At 50.3% G+C, this 13,178-nt stretch overlaps 1 protein-coding gene across 3 annotated transcripts in view; it reads right to left on the bottom strand.

Moving 5' to 3' along the window:
- The window catches only part of ABTB2 (ankyrin repeat and BTB domain containing 2), a 183,188-nt gene extending 172,197 nt beyond the window's left edge, over positions 1–10,991 (bottom strand). For all 3 annotated transcript variants that reach the window (XM_079928240.1, XM_079928241.1, XM_079928242.1), the window contains exon 1: positions 9,745–10,991. In XM_079928240.1, the coding sequence (XP_079784366.1) occupies positions 9,745–10,627 (883 nt within the window). In that variant the 5' untranslated portion in view covers positions 10,628–10,991. The remainder of the gene's footprint in view (positions 1–9,744) is intronic.
- Between the last annotated feature and the right edge of the window lie 2,187 nt (positions 10,992–13,178).

Here is a 13,178-nt window from a genome sequence, read left to right as displayed (position 1 = left end):
GGGGTGGGCTGGCCAAGAGCAGACAGAACTCATCCTTATGAGGCAAGTGGGGGAAGAGGAAACTCTAAGAAGAGTAATCATAGTGAAGCCCAATATAAAAAGGATGGCATTTGGTCCCACTACCTGGACCATCTTCCAAGAGCGCGGCCAGCTCCATCCTGGGCTGCTTCTTTCCCAAGGATAATAATTACAGGGCTCGACCTTAGGAAAGTGATTTCACAGTGTCCATGTGGGGTCTGGAAACATTATCGGAGACAGAAGGGCCATTGGAGAATCTAGTCCAACCTCTTCACACCACAGATAAAGTAACAAACAGCCAAGAAGAGGGAGTGATTCAGTCCAGGTCACGGAGAGGCCAAGCTCCAGCCCAGCATCTTCTGGATCCACATCCTTCACTCTCTGGACTGGACTGTCCCAGGCACTTGTGCACATAGACTTGCTTGGTCCGTGAACCTCGGCTTGTGTTTATGAACAGCTCTCCTCACAGCAAATATTGCTTTTCATATCTTAAAAGGTACAGACTAAAAAAAAAAAAGTTTTAAAATTTCAACAAAACTTGGCCTCAATTTTAGGGATGATTTTCATGCACTGAAAGACCTGTTTCACCCTCTTTGTGGTCCCCTTTAATCTCTCCCCACCCCTAACCTTTTATCTCTGGTACTTCCAAGTTCAGCTTTCCTGTGTGATTTTTCCATCATGGGCCTGACCACCCCCCTCCCAAACCCCCACCCAGCTCACTTTTAGAAAGCGAATGATGGGTCCCAAACCATTAACCATAAATAACTATATATGTACTTTCGTAAAATGTTCATGAGATTTCTCTTTTCCAAGCGACAAATTCCTTTATAACACTGGGGTCAGGAAAAGGTCTAATACCTGAGTTATCGGCTAAGCCATTGATGACCTATCACATTTTATTACTGTCAGCGGAATTCAGCTGGACCCTAGGGAGTCCATTCCAGATGGCACTGAGCTATAAGGTGGTTCCACGATATCAAACATTTAACGTGGTGATTGACATCTTTATTATCAATGCTCTGGAAACAACTTTAGCAAGAATTAGAAGGTGACTAAACCTCTTTGAGAACTGAGCTGTTATTTTCCAAAATGATGAACTGTAAACTGAAGATATCAAGCCAGACTCATAACCAAAGTTCTGGGACCCTCTTATCCTGTTTTCTGTCCCTCTCTGCCTCTGTGTTTGGGAATCCTGCCTTGGCAAGAGTCAGTCCAACAGCCTCATTTAACGGGTGTACCAGCCTCGACCTTCATTCCATACTAGGATTGCTTTGGCCTGAAATGCTACGTGCGGAGCCCTGCAAGAAACACCGAGTCAGGAGCCAAATTGCATGGGAGAAGCAGGGGTGATGGCAGTCTTGCTCTTCAGGCCCTCTCGGCCCAGGTTTGCTCGGGTAAAGTCTTCTTTCATTACTTGTACTGCTAGGACAGAGGCCAGGGGCATTTTTGAGGTCAATCTTTCAATCAACAAGAGGGGTAATGGGAGGTCTGGGGCTGTGGTTAAGATGCGCTGGGGAGCAGACACACTCCATTTCTGAATTATAAAAATGAGTTTTGGAAAACTCTCTTCCTGCACTCTGGCAGGCTTCTTAACATCTGGATAAAAGATGTGGGAAAGTTTTCTTCTTTACTGTGTTATCTGCCCTTCTCCTCATCATGCATCTGAACCTTTCCAGCCAAACAGGGTCACTTGCCATTTTCCAACACACACACTCTGGCTTCCATGTCTTTGCTCACACCACTCCCTCTGCCTGAAAGCCTGCGTGCTCTCTGCACCACCTTCCCTTCTCTGTCCCAGCTCCACCTGCCCAAATGCCCCTGGCTCACATGCCACACCCTCCACAAAGCAGCCCCAACTCCCTCCCTCACACCCAGCCAGGGCTCACCTCTCCCCTTTGAGCTCTCCAGTCACCAGAACTTCAAGGTCCCCATCTAAGGGGTAGACAGTATATCTGCCTTACAGAGGGCCTTGGGAGGATTAAGTGAAATCGCTCATGAAAAGCACCCCTAAGTGGGCAGTGAGAAAGATGAGGCTTCAGCATCACCCCTCTCATTTGAATGCAGGGACCCCACACTTCCTTGGAAGAATCCACGGACATGCTTTGCTTTCCCTACTAGATTCTAAACTTCTTGACAGGGAGGATAATTCCCGTCCTCCTCCACGGCCCTGGATGTAGCTGGCGCTCGGCAAGCAGTCGATTAACGAGGCCGGCATGGCATTCCTCAGGCTTACTCGGGCTGTGTTTCTGAAGCTTCTCCTCCCAATTCAGCAAGCTGCTCAAGCCTACTGCCAAAGCTGCAAAACCATTTAGGCCTTTTTTTAAACAAGCAAGAAGATCACAAAGTATGTTTACATGACAGGCCGGCAAAACACAAAACACCTGCTGTCCTGTGGCTCAGAACTTGGCAGCGGCGATGGGCAGGGCCCCATAGCAGAATGACTTTGCAGGGCCTGGAGCGTTGAGTTTGCACCACCACTGTCATCCTGGCAGGGTCAGCCTTGAGCTTGGAGGGAGGGTCAGATGTCAATGCCCAATGCTAGCCTGCTTCATCTTGAGGGCAACAGAGCCATAACTGAGCAAGGTGCAAAGGTGCTTTTTCCAGATCCCGTAACTTCCTCCTACCTATTAGTCACCAAGGAAAGCCTTGTGACTAACACTCATCACTCCGGGATTTGGGTCCCGATCCTCCCCTACACGAGAAATGCCCACTTCGGCAAAAGTGAACACGGCTGGCCGCAAACCAACACAAGTTTGCAAAAATACAGCAGTGATTAGAATTAATATTTTATGTGCCAGGCTCAGTGCAAAGTCCCTTACAGAGACTTTTAGTAAATCCCACAAACATCCTACGAGTTGGGTACTCTTTTCAGTTCTGTTACAGAGCAGTGTTTCTCAACCAGGGGTGATTTTGCCCCTCAAGGGACATCTGTCAATGTCTGGAGACATTTTTGATGGTCACCACTGGCAGCTGGAGGTGGGGGAGGGAGGGTGTTACTGGCATTTAGCGAGTGGAGGCTGGGATGCTGCTAAGCGTCCTACAGGGCATAGGACGGCCCTGCAACAAAAGTTATCCAGTCCAAAGTGCCACAGTGACAGGCTGGGAAATCCTGTTAGAGAGGAAGAAGCTAAGGCACAGCACTGACCTTGCCCAGGATCACACAACTCAAAAGGGAGGGCGCCAGGAATGACACCCGGGCAGCCCTACCCTGTGCTATGTTCTCAGCGCTCAACCCAGAGGCAGCTCTGACATCCTGGGAGCAATGAGTATGCCTGCAAGCACAACCACCCGTGTATAAGAGCCGGCCCCTCACTTTATAGTTGGAGACTTGAAGCAACTTGCTCCAGGCCTTTGTAAGAAGCAAGGCAACTTGGGGCCCGACTCAGACTTCAAAGCCAGGGCATCTCAGTGCTCGCTATGCGGATTCCTTCTCTCCCTGTGCTCCTGGCACTGAGATTTCAGCCGAAACCGTAGTGGACTCTGAGGAAATCAAAGGCCCCTTCATAAAGGCTATTCCGCCAACTCCAGAGCAAGTGAGTTGAGTGCCCTGAGGCCAGTGGCCTAAACACGGGCTCCCTTTGGGTTCTTTCCTCCTGCGTGTCCTACTTCTCCGGGCCAGCTCTCCCCGCCGTTAGAAGACAATCACAGTGCAGGTGGCAGCTTTGCCGTTCAGCTGAGCTTATTGATCACCCAGCAGCTGACACTTGTAAGGCCCTCCCTGGGCGGCAGAGTTCCCCGCCCCTCAGGAGCAGCAATAAAGGCTCCTTAAAATCGATGGCACCTGCAGGACACACTCTGGGACCGTCAGCAAGCAGCATTTAAACAGCCTATCACAGCATCCTTCGGAGGAAGACCCACACCTGGGCCTTGACGCCTGGTCTTCAGCTTGGTTGTGAAGATTCTCTGGCCTAATGGATGTAAAGAGCCCGGATGCAGCAGACATTAACAAGCAAGATCTACAGCAGGTGCTGCTGTGAGTCTGACCCTTGCCTCCACTGGCAGGGGAAAAATACTGCCCTGGTCCTCATTACCTTTGTTTCCCTGATTCTTCACAGAAAAAGCACAGGCCTAGGGCTTGAGCGATATGGGGCTTGGCCCCGGCCCGGCCATTACCAAGCTGTGAATCCTGGGCTCCCAGAGACCCTTCTGTGAAAGAGCATCCCATGGATGGATTTTTATGGGCACCAGGCGAGATCCCAGATAAAAAGGTTTAAGGACCTGTGCAAAGGTTACGCCTATTATTACAGCTGTAGAAGTGTGGCAACAGATGCCAAAGCATTCACCCACTACACTACTTGGGGAAGGACAGGTAGTGATGGGGAAATGGGATAAGGACCAACCTGAGGATTCGCAGCCCGGGGTCTCTGGCTTATTTTATTATTTTATCTTTATTGGAGTATAATTGCTTTACAATCTGGCTTATTTTAGAACCTTAGGTGTTGTCCGTGCGACCCAGGAATGTCTCGGTAGTTCATTGCCTTAGTGCCTTCCTCAGATTGGAGGCAGATGGGGTGCAACACAGATGCACCCTCTTCTGAGCAATAGTCATCAACAAATTGTCCTCTAGGGCAGCTCTGCAGGCAAGGCGGGATTGGTATTCCTATTCTTAGGGGAACTGAGTGCCTCTGTCTTTCAACTCAATCTTCCTGTGGATCTATCTGTTGCCCATCAGACTTCTGCTGTGAAACACCCACTATGGGCACTGCACACTGAAGGAAGCCCCCGCCAACCTGAAATCCCTCCCATTTACCTTTACTTATCACAGGTGACCTTGGGAACCCTGCTCAAAATTAGGGGATCAAAAGTTTGAATGATGTCCCTGTGGTTTGGGTACACTCCAAAATGCTGCCTCTATTCATCAAGAACTTGAAATTCTCTGCCATGGTAGAAACAGGGGAAGGTTCTTCTGAGGGGGTTGAAGGATTTCGAATGAAGTTTCTGGAATTGAACATTTTGTATTGTGGGATCAATCATTTGCCTGACTGCCATTCATGGAGCCCCTACTGTGTGCCAGACCCCATGCGAGGCACAGTGATGCCTGTGAGTCCACAGTGTGATGGGAGAGACACAAACAGGAAACAGTTCAAGAATCTGCCCTGAGTGCTGTGGAAATTCACAGAGAGGTGGCCCTTCAGCCCGCACGGAGGCAGGTAAAACCTCCTGGAGGAAACAGAACATCCCCGCCTTGTTCTTCTAACTACTTAAGGCTGGCTTGCATTTCTCAGGCATTCAAGGAAAAAAAAAAGTTTGCATTTCCAAAGCTTGCTTTGTTTCACTTTTACCAGCTCTCTGGGCTTCAATAAAACAGTCAAAGAGGAGGGAAGCTGCCACCTCAGCCCAGACTACCCAGGTGTGGAAACTGATTAAACAGCAACTAGCGGCTCAATTAACCCTTGCTCCTGGAGTTGATTATCTCAATGGAAATCCATCCTATAATCTCCCTGTTAAATGAATCCTACAACTAGAAGAGTTTTCAGCCCTGCTGTAGATGCAGCCCTTTCATTTCTCGGCTGCAAATGAGATTGTTGGGACTCTGCCTCAGCTGATAAATAACTGAATAATTCAGAAAGGTCCTCAGTCACTTTTTTTTTTCTTTGCTGAGTGATCCTTAGACATCAGCAGTATTGATATATTACCTACTACTTATGAAATTTCAGAGAGGCCCCCCTTGGCTGTCACTTAAATTAGCCCCAGTCACACTATCCTATTACTGTTTTCTGTTGTTGTTAGTAACATTTACTGCTAAAAGTAAATCCCTATTTGTTCATTTTCTCCTTGTCTCCTCCATTTGCTTGTAAACTTCATGAGAGGAGGAACCTCTCCCTCCCCCAACTTCATCCACAGCACTTTTAACTGTGGTGCAGGCAGGGTCAGTGCTCAATAAATATTTGTTGAATGAACTGCAACTATTTATTAAGCATTTACTATGTGCTACAATCTTTAAATCTATGCTTTCACCTAATCCTCATCAACCTTAAGAATTAGGTGCTGTTATTAACCCCCATTTTACAGATAACAAAATTGAGGCTTAGAATGGTTAAGAAATATGCCCCACAGGACTTCCCTGGTGGCACAGTGGTTGGGAGTCCACCTGCTAATACAGGGGACATGGGTTTGAGCCCCGGTCCGGGCAGATCCCACATGCTGCGGAGCAACTAAGCCCGTGTGCCAGAACTACTGAGCCTGTGCTCTAGGGCCCGTGAGCCACAACTACCGAGTCCACATGCCTAGAGCTGGTGCTCAGCCACAAGAGAAGCCACCACAATGAGAAGCATGCACACCCCAACGAAGAGTAGCCCCCACTCGCCGCAACTGGAGAGGGCCCGCACGCAGCAACGAAGACCCAATGCAGCCAAAATAAATTAATTAAAAAAAAAAAGAAATATGCCCCAGGTCACTCATATAAACAGCAGAGGTGCGCTTCAAATCCTCACTGTGATTCCAAAGTTTTTGCTCCTTACCATTATTATAGAGCTACCTTCATGTACATCCTGGTTACTGCTTTGGAGCAGGAATATTCTCACCAAAATCCTATCATTTAACCTAGAGTCTCCAAATGGAAGGGGATTTTCTCTAATGCCATGGACATTCATGAAAGCTTAGTAAGAAAAATGGCCAAGAAGAAACCCCGAAGTGATGCTCAGTATCAAACTGATGTACAACGATGAGAAACAGAGAGAGAGAGAGAGAGAAAGTAGATGAGAAAAGTTTCTATTTTGTACCAAATCCATGTTTATAAATATTGCCCTATTAAAGTGGTTTCTCTACCTCCCACAAGGAAGATATCATCACTTAATGACATTACCCTGGAAACAGGGACACAGATACCAAATGAGCAAGCAATATATAACTCCTGCTGCTCTACAAAGCTGAGATCATGTTTTATAAACACCATAGAAATTTTATCATCCATCTTGGGCTGAGCGAAACCATATTTGCCCAGCACTCTGAGTAATGGATGGGATTAGGGGTCTTAAATTCCTGGTTGGAAGACATTAAAAGTTTAAGAGCCCTATATAGCTGACTCAAATGCATGTGCCCATGCTGTATAATTAGCAGGCATAACAACAATAAATATATAGTATAAAGGGAAGACCAGCAGGACAAGACTTCGAACCAGCACACTCCCTCCCGTGCGTAGCCATTTCCCACTTAGACTTCAGCTGTATAGATGGTAGCCTTGCTGGCCTTGGCTTATTTTAGTACAACGAAGGTTTAGGATCTCTCCATTTCTTTCCTAAGCAGTTTATGCTTCCTTCTGAAGTCAGCTTTGAGGCATAAGTAATTCATTGTGCCTCTACTAAACATTCATTGCACTTTGTCTAAAGAGAATAAATCAGCCTGGTTACTGTTTACTGGGGCCACCCTCAGGTTTTCATGTATAAAAAATGAGCATCCATGTAACTCAGGGGAAGCGATGGTCACCTGTCTTGCGGGAGAGCTCCCTGGAGACCAAGGAATGTATGGAGGGACACGTTTGCTCGGAACATCCCGGAGATGTGCTGCCTGTCACATAGAGTCCTGCTGTCTTGCATGGCTTAAGAAGAATTGTTTGGGGTGGAGGATGGGAGGGAAGAGGTAAAATTATAGGGTCAAAACCCCATCCGGTGAAGAAAATCCCAAGGAGTGATGACCTTAGATAAGAAATCTAGGGCCCTTTGGGATAGCCCTTTAGTGGAAGACACCTGTGTTCTAGCAATTTCTCATGACTCTACATTTTCAGAGGACCCTGGAGAGGCAGCTGCTCTTAATTGCCTCAGTTTACAGTTAGAAAAACTGAGAAATTCCTCCACCTGAGGGGCATCAGTTCTGCATGAAGGGCATGTTTTGGTTTTGCTTTGTTTCTCTGTCACCCATTATCCTCCTTCATTCTAGTCTCGTTTGTAGGGTCATAGGCCTTTGTTTTTTCCCTCAGGAGTCTTCACTTCTCTGAGTTCAGTCTGGGCCTCCCCTCAGCCAAAAGTTCAGAACGCTTCCCCCCTGGGCTATGACAGCCACATGGAAATCCCCCTGCCCTCCACTTCCTCTCCTGGGGCTGTGTGCCTCATGCTGATGCCACAAACCTGGAGGGTAAACACAATTATCAGCTGTGACATTATCAGCTGAGATCCTGGACTGACCTCAACTCTGACCTAAGAGGAGGAAAATTAAAAGGCGTATGCTCTTCCTTCCATTCCAGGCCTCTCCTTTTGTCAGTGCTAGAATTAAAAACAAAACCCTTGAAAGTCAAAGTCAGCCACACTGGTAGATACAGACTGTCTTCAAAATGAGGCCTTAGGATGTCAGGTACTCTCCTTGAAAATTGGACCAGTGAAAACAAAGCTGCTTCTTCTCCTCTAGTGGCTAAAAGCTTGAACTCTGGAGCCTGCCTGGGTTCAAATTCCACCTTGTCACTTAATATCTGTGTAATCTTGGGTTAATTATTTAACTGACGGGTACCTCGGTTTCCCCATCTGTATAATGGGGATAATACTATAGGTACCTACAGATTACTCAAGTTGACATATAAAGTGCTAAGAACAGTGACTGACACATTATTAAGTGCTAATTTAAAATTTTAGCTATTATGATTATGTTAAACCACATTTAAATATGACTCCCTTTATGGCATTCCAACACCCACACGGCCTCTTCCACTGACAACTTACTTGCCACTGAATGTTGCCCCCAAAATGGCCTTCCAATCAGATTGCAAGGATGTCTAGCCAAAGTACCATTCCAAATAACTGATGGTTTGCCGACTCCTGAAGTTGGAGTCTGGTAGGCAGTTTACTGCTGAATGTATGTCACACCGTAACCTTTCAAGGGAAAAGGTCAAGCGCTTCCCCACCACCTTCTGCACTGAAGCTATGTCATCCTTCAGAGAAATGCAACTACCTAATGGTTTCTTTCCCGGACTTGACACCATGCCATTGCCCATCCCCCCACTCCTCTTCCCAATAGTGTGGTTTACTGACTGGGTCTTGGTTTCGTTCGGGAAAGTCCATAAGGTTGTGCATTTAATATAATACAACACAGGGGTTTTAATCAACTGCTCACTTGGTTGGTGACAGCTTTGAAAGTCAGGCCCAGGGAGCTAGGATGTGGTTCCCTTTCCGGGAATGGGATTCAGGAGTCACCAGGTTCCATCGCTCTGGGCACACAGAGTTAAGAACCCACCAGTACCACTCCACCTTCCAGGAGAGGGCCTGAAAGGCATGCTTCAATCCAGCAAAGCCCAAGGTGGCACCACCAAGGTCCTGGGCTTCCTGCTCCCTTCCTCCCATCCCACTTACCCAAGGCTCAAGTCTTAAGAGTTTGGGCCCTCTGGCTACTGCTACTGGACTGGAGAGAACCGGGACAGAACCACAGTCGATCTGCCCAGCTCTGGGGAGAGATGCCAACTATAGATCCGTCAAGCAAGGCAGAGAGCGACGGGGCAGTAAGCTTCGCGCCAAGAGAGGTTCAGGGATGGCTTGGTCAAGAGATTCAATCAGTGAACAGCCCCCAGTAGCGACAACACGACGCAGAACAGAAAGTAGAAGATCAACCACGACTTTGCCCTCCAAAAGTCAGTCGCTGAAAGAACAATCTCGGGAAAGACCCTTTAATGAACTCCTCCACCCGTAGACCGAAAGCTTTCTCTCAGGTCTTGAATTTCCTTCGTCCCAGGAAATTCACCCACTGGGTAACCCATGTCCGACTTCTCCCCCACCCCGTCCATGGGTCGGGGGCCCGCGTGCTTACCATTGGCGTTCTTGCCGCAGATGAGATGCTCATAGGGCTGCAGGACGCCCCAGAGTTCGGCGTCATTGTTGATGACCATCTCCAGGGCCTCAGCGGACACCTCCCCGCCTCCGGCCCCTCCGCCGTCGGGGCTCTGGCTGGCCAGCACCCTGGCCCGGATCTCCTCCACCAGATTCTCCATGCAGGCGGTGAGCGAGATGGCCGCGTACTCGTGGATGCGCACGGAGATGCGGGTGTCCACCATCCAGCGGAAAAAGCGGCCAACCGAAAAGGTGAGGCCGCAGCGCGCCGACTTGCCCCGGCGCAGCCCGTCGCCCGCGCTCATGCTGTACAGGGACAGCGCCTTGACGGCGGCCAGTGAGCAGCTCTCGGCCAGCGCCCAGCTGTGCACAAGGCGCACGGCGCTCTGCACCTCGAAGCGGGTGCACTTGGAGTGCAGCACGCTCAGGCGCTGCGCCTCGCGGGCCACACGGATGAGCGCTCGGCGGAGCAGCCCCGCCAGGCGCCTAACCGCCTCGGCGGAGAACAGGGGCTGCCGCCGGCCGCCAGCACCTTTGCGAAGCACCCGGCCCACGTCTCCCTCGGTCCAGGGGAACTCCTCCAGCTCGGGGAGGCGCGGGCAGCGCGAGAAGAGGTCGGCCACTTCGGGGTCCTCGGGCAGCACCGTGTTCACCGTGTCCCAGCTGTTGTGGCGGCTGTTTATGGAGCCGGAGTAGCACCACCAGGCCGCCCCGCGGTGTTGCTGCGCCGAAGAGTTGATCGCCTGCGAGTTGGACTTGGAGGACGAGAGGCTGAGCGAGCGGCACGAGTCCCCGGCCCCATACCCGGAGTCCAAGGTCAAGTCCTCCAGAGTCTTCAAGGTGGAGCTGTACGTCCCGGCCATGGGGAGCCTGCCCGGGGCGGCCTCGCCGAGCGAGAGGTGCTCACAACTCCATGCGTCCTTCCCCCAGTGGGCAGAAACAAGCTCTAGGCTCTCCGGGGCGCCCTCTTTCCTCTCGGCGCCGCGGGCCTCGGCGGCCGCATTGCCCGCCCGCCCGCCCGGCGGCCGCGGGAAGGTGGGCGAGATTCGCGGCGGCCGGAGCCCCACGCTCCCGGCGTCTGGACTCGAAGCCGTCACTGGAAAGGCCCCCCGCCGCTCCTCCTCGGCACTCCCCCTAGCCCACTTCAACTTCCCTCAAGCAAAGCGTCTATCTTCCGCGGAGAAGGAATCCCGAGAGAACAGGGCGCCGGCAGCAGAAGGAGGCGGCTCCGAGAGCTGTGCGAGTACAGAACCGACCGGCGAGGAAGCACTCGGCAAACTTCTGCGCGGCGCCTGCCGCCCGCACCGGCTAGGTACTCTGCCGCCACCGGCATGCAAATAACGCGGGGCAGCCCACCAATCATCGGCCGCGATGGGCAGGGGCTGCACCAATGATCTCCCACAGAGGCGGTCACTATGCAGATTTCACTCCGCCGCGGGTAAACCCCTCGGCGGCGGAGGCGGGGCTGGAGGCCGAGGGTCTGGTAGAGCTGACGGGAGGATGGCGGAGGAGGGGGAAGAGAAGGCGAGTGAGTGAGCTGGGAGGTGGGGAGCAGAGACTGGGAAAGGAGGGATCGAAACGTTAGGCTCGGGAGCTGACGACTTAAAGAAAAATGTGAAGGAAAAGCCACTGTGCGTTGCCCCTTCCCGTCGTCCAGGCTTTGGGCGTTCGCAGCTCCCTTTCGAGCCCTCTGCTACCGAACACCGACGCCAGCGAGTCGAGGGTGGGTAGGGAGCAAGGGAGGTGGGGCTGGGGGAGGGCACAGCGGCATGGGGGAGGGGACCCAAGCCAGTCGCTCCACCTCTCTACTAAGACTTTCTGCCAAGGCCCTCCCTTCTTCCAGGCGAAACTCCAGTGAAGTTGGGGAGGGAGGAGGGACGCCCCTGTTTGCTTCTCTTCCCCGATCCGTCTGGTTTTCTTTACGGTGCTCTCTAAGCTCCAATCAGAACAATCTCTCCCTAATCTCGCATCTGATAAATGGACGGGCTCCAGGAGGCCTGCGATTCCGCCCCCGTCCCCCCCACCCCGCCACTTGCAATATTACACATGCAGTAGTCTGAGTATTACTCGGGGAGAGGGCTCTAACTGATCAGATTCTCAAGTGTCCGTGTCTTCGCTGTTACAACTGTACAATACCTCTTGCTGTGTTGGATCCTTCCTGTCCGAGGAGCCAGTGTCCGATTGTGTGTATGTGTACGGGGGGGGGGGGTGTTACACACGTGTGTAATGGGTGTGCAAAGGTGAGAAACGTCCCTAGCACTGGCCTGCGCTCGGAACACCTGGCTGAATGCACCTCTTCCTAACGGTGTGCCCTTGGGCGCGTTATCTGCCCCCCTCAGGACTCGCTTTCCTTGCCGGGTAAAATGAGAGCTGACCTCCAAGCAGCACCCTTGTAAACCTGTCTCAGGCGCGTGTTCAGAGGCGGTCAAAGTTCGATTGGTTCCAGCAGATCCATGCGCGGTCCCATTCCGTCCCGCTGCTGTCCTGTAACTATTCACACACACGTGCACGAATGTGCATATGCCTCCTCCAGTGGAACCGCAAAATCAAGGAGGAGATTGTGTACGCGTTTCCCTCAAGTCAGCCTCCTCCCGCGCTCTTGAATAGCTCCTTTGTGCTGTATCTCACACGGTGCTGACCTTGAGCCGTGAGTTGGATACGAACTAGAAATGTCTGGTTTGTCTCTTTCCTTCTTAAATTAATGGCCCTTTCCCTGTGAAACTCCTTTTTCTTTGGCAGTTTGGCTTAATTTTGCCTTCCTGCGCATCTTTATTTATGCAATACCGCCGCCTCATGGTGAGGGCTGGGAACGGCGTCAAGGACGGACGTACTCATACGAACGACACAAGTCCGCAGGGACCAAATCAAGAGAGGACACAAGGTGTGATTACATATTATAGAACAAGAGATGAGAAGTCGAAGTAGGTAAGGAGGTTCAACTTGTCAAAAATGCGAAAATCGATGCAATTTAATATTTATTAGGGGAAATATAATACTAAGGCAAATGTCGCCCTCTAATGGATGTTTACAGGAAAAAAATTCGGCAAAGTTTTTTTGTTTGGGTTTCTTTCTTTTCTTTTTCTTTTCATTTTGTTGTGTGCATCCTTAAAAAGTAACGAAAATGACAACTGGAAATTTAGGACAGGGGACTTACTGAATGGAAAGGTTATCTAGGAAACTATCTAGAATATTTCTTGGGGGAAAAGAGCAGATGGGATTTATCTTAATATATTCAAGTTACTTGATGATTTGAAGTGTAAAAATAATCAAACATGCCTACAGCCAAATTTCAGAATGCTGTGAATGTTAAATTGCACCAAAAGGATTTGTTCAGCAAAATTCAGCGGCTGGAAACACTACTGCACAAACAACTGAGTTCCGTTAGTAAATTACATGGAAAGAAAGAGATGGAGA

The sequence above is a fragment of the Stenella coeruleoalba genome, assembly GCF_951394435.1.
Source record: "Stenella coeruleoalba genome assembly, chromosome: 8".
Taxonomy (NCBI): Eukaryota; Metazoa; Chordata; class Mammalia; order Artiodactyla; family Delphinidae; genus Stenella; species Stenella coeruleoalba.
The sequence above is the reverse complement of the archived record's forward strand: the minus strand, read 5'-3'. Positions and strand labels throughout refer to the sequence as shown.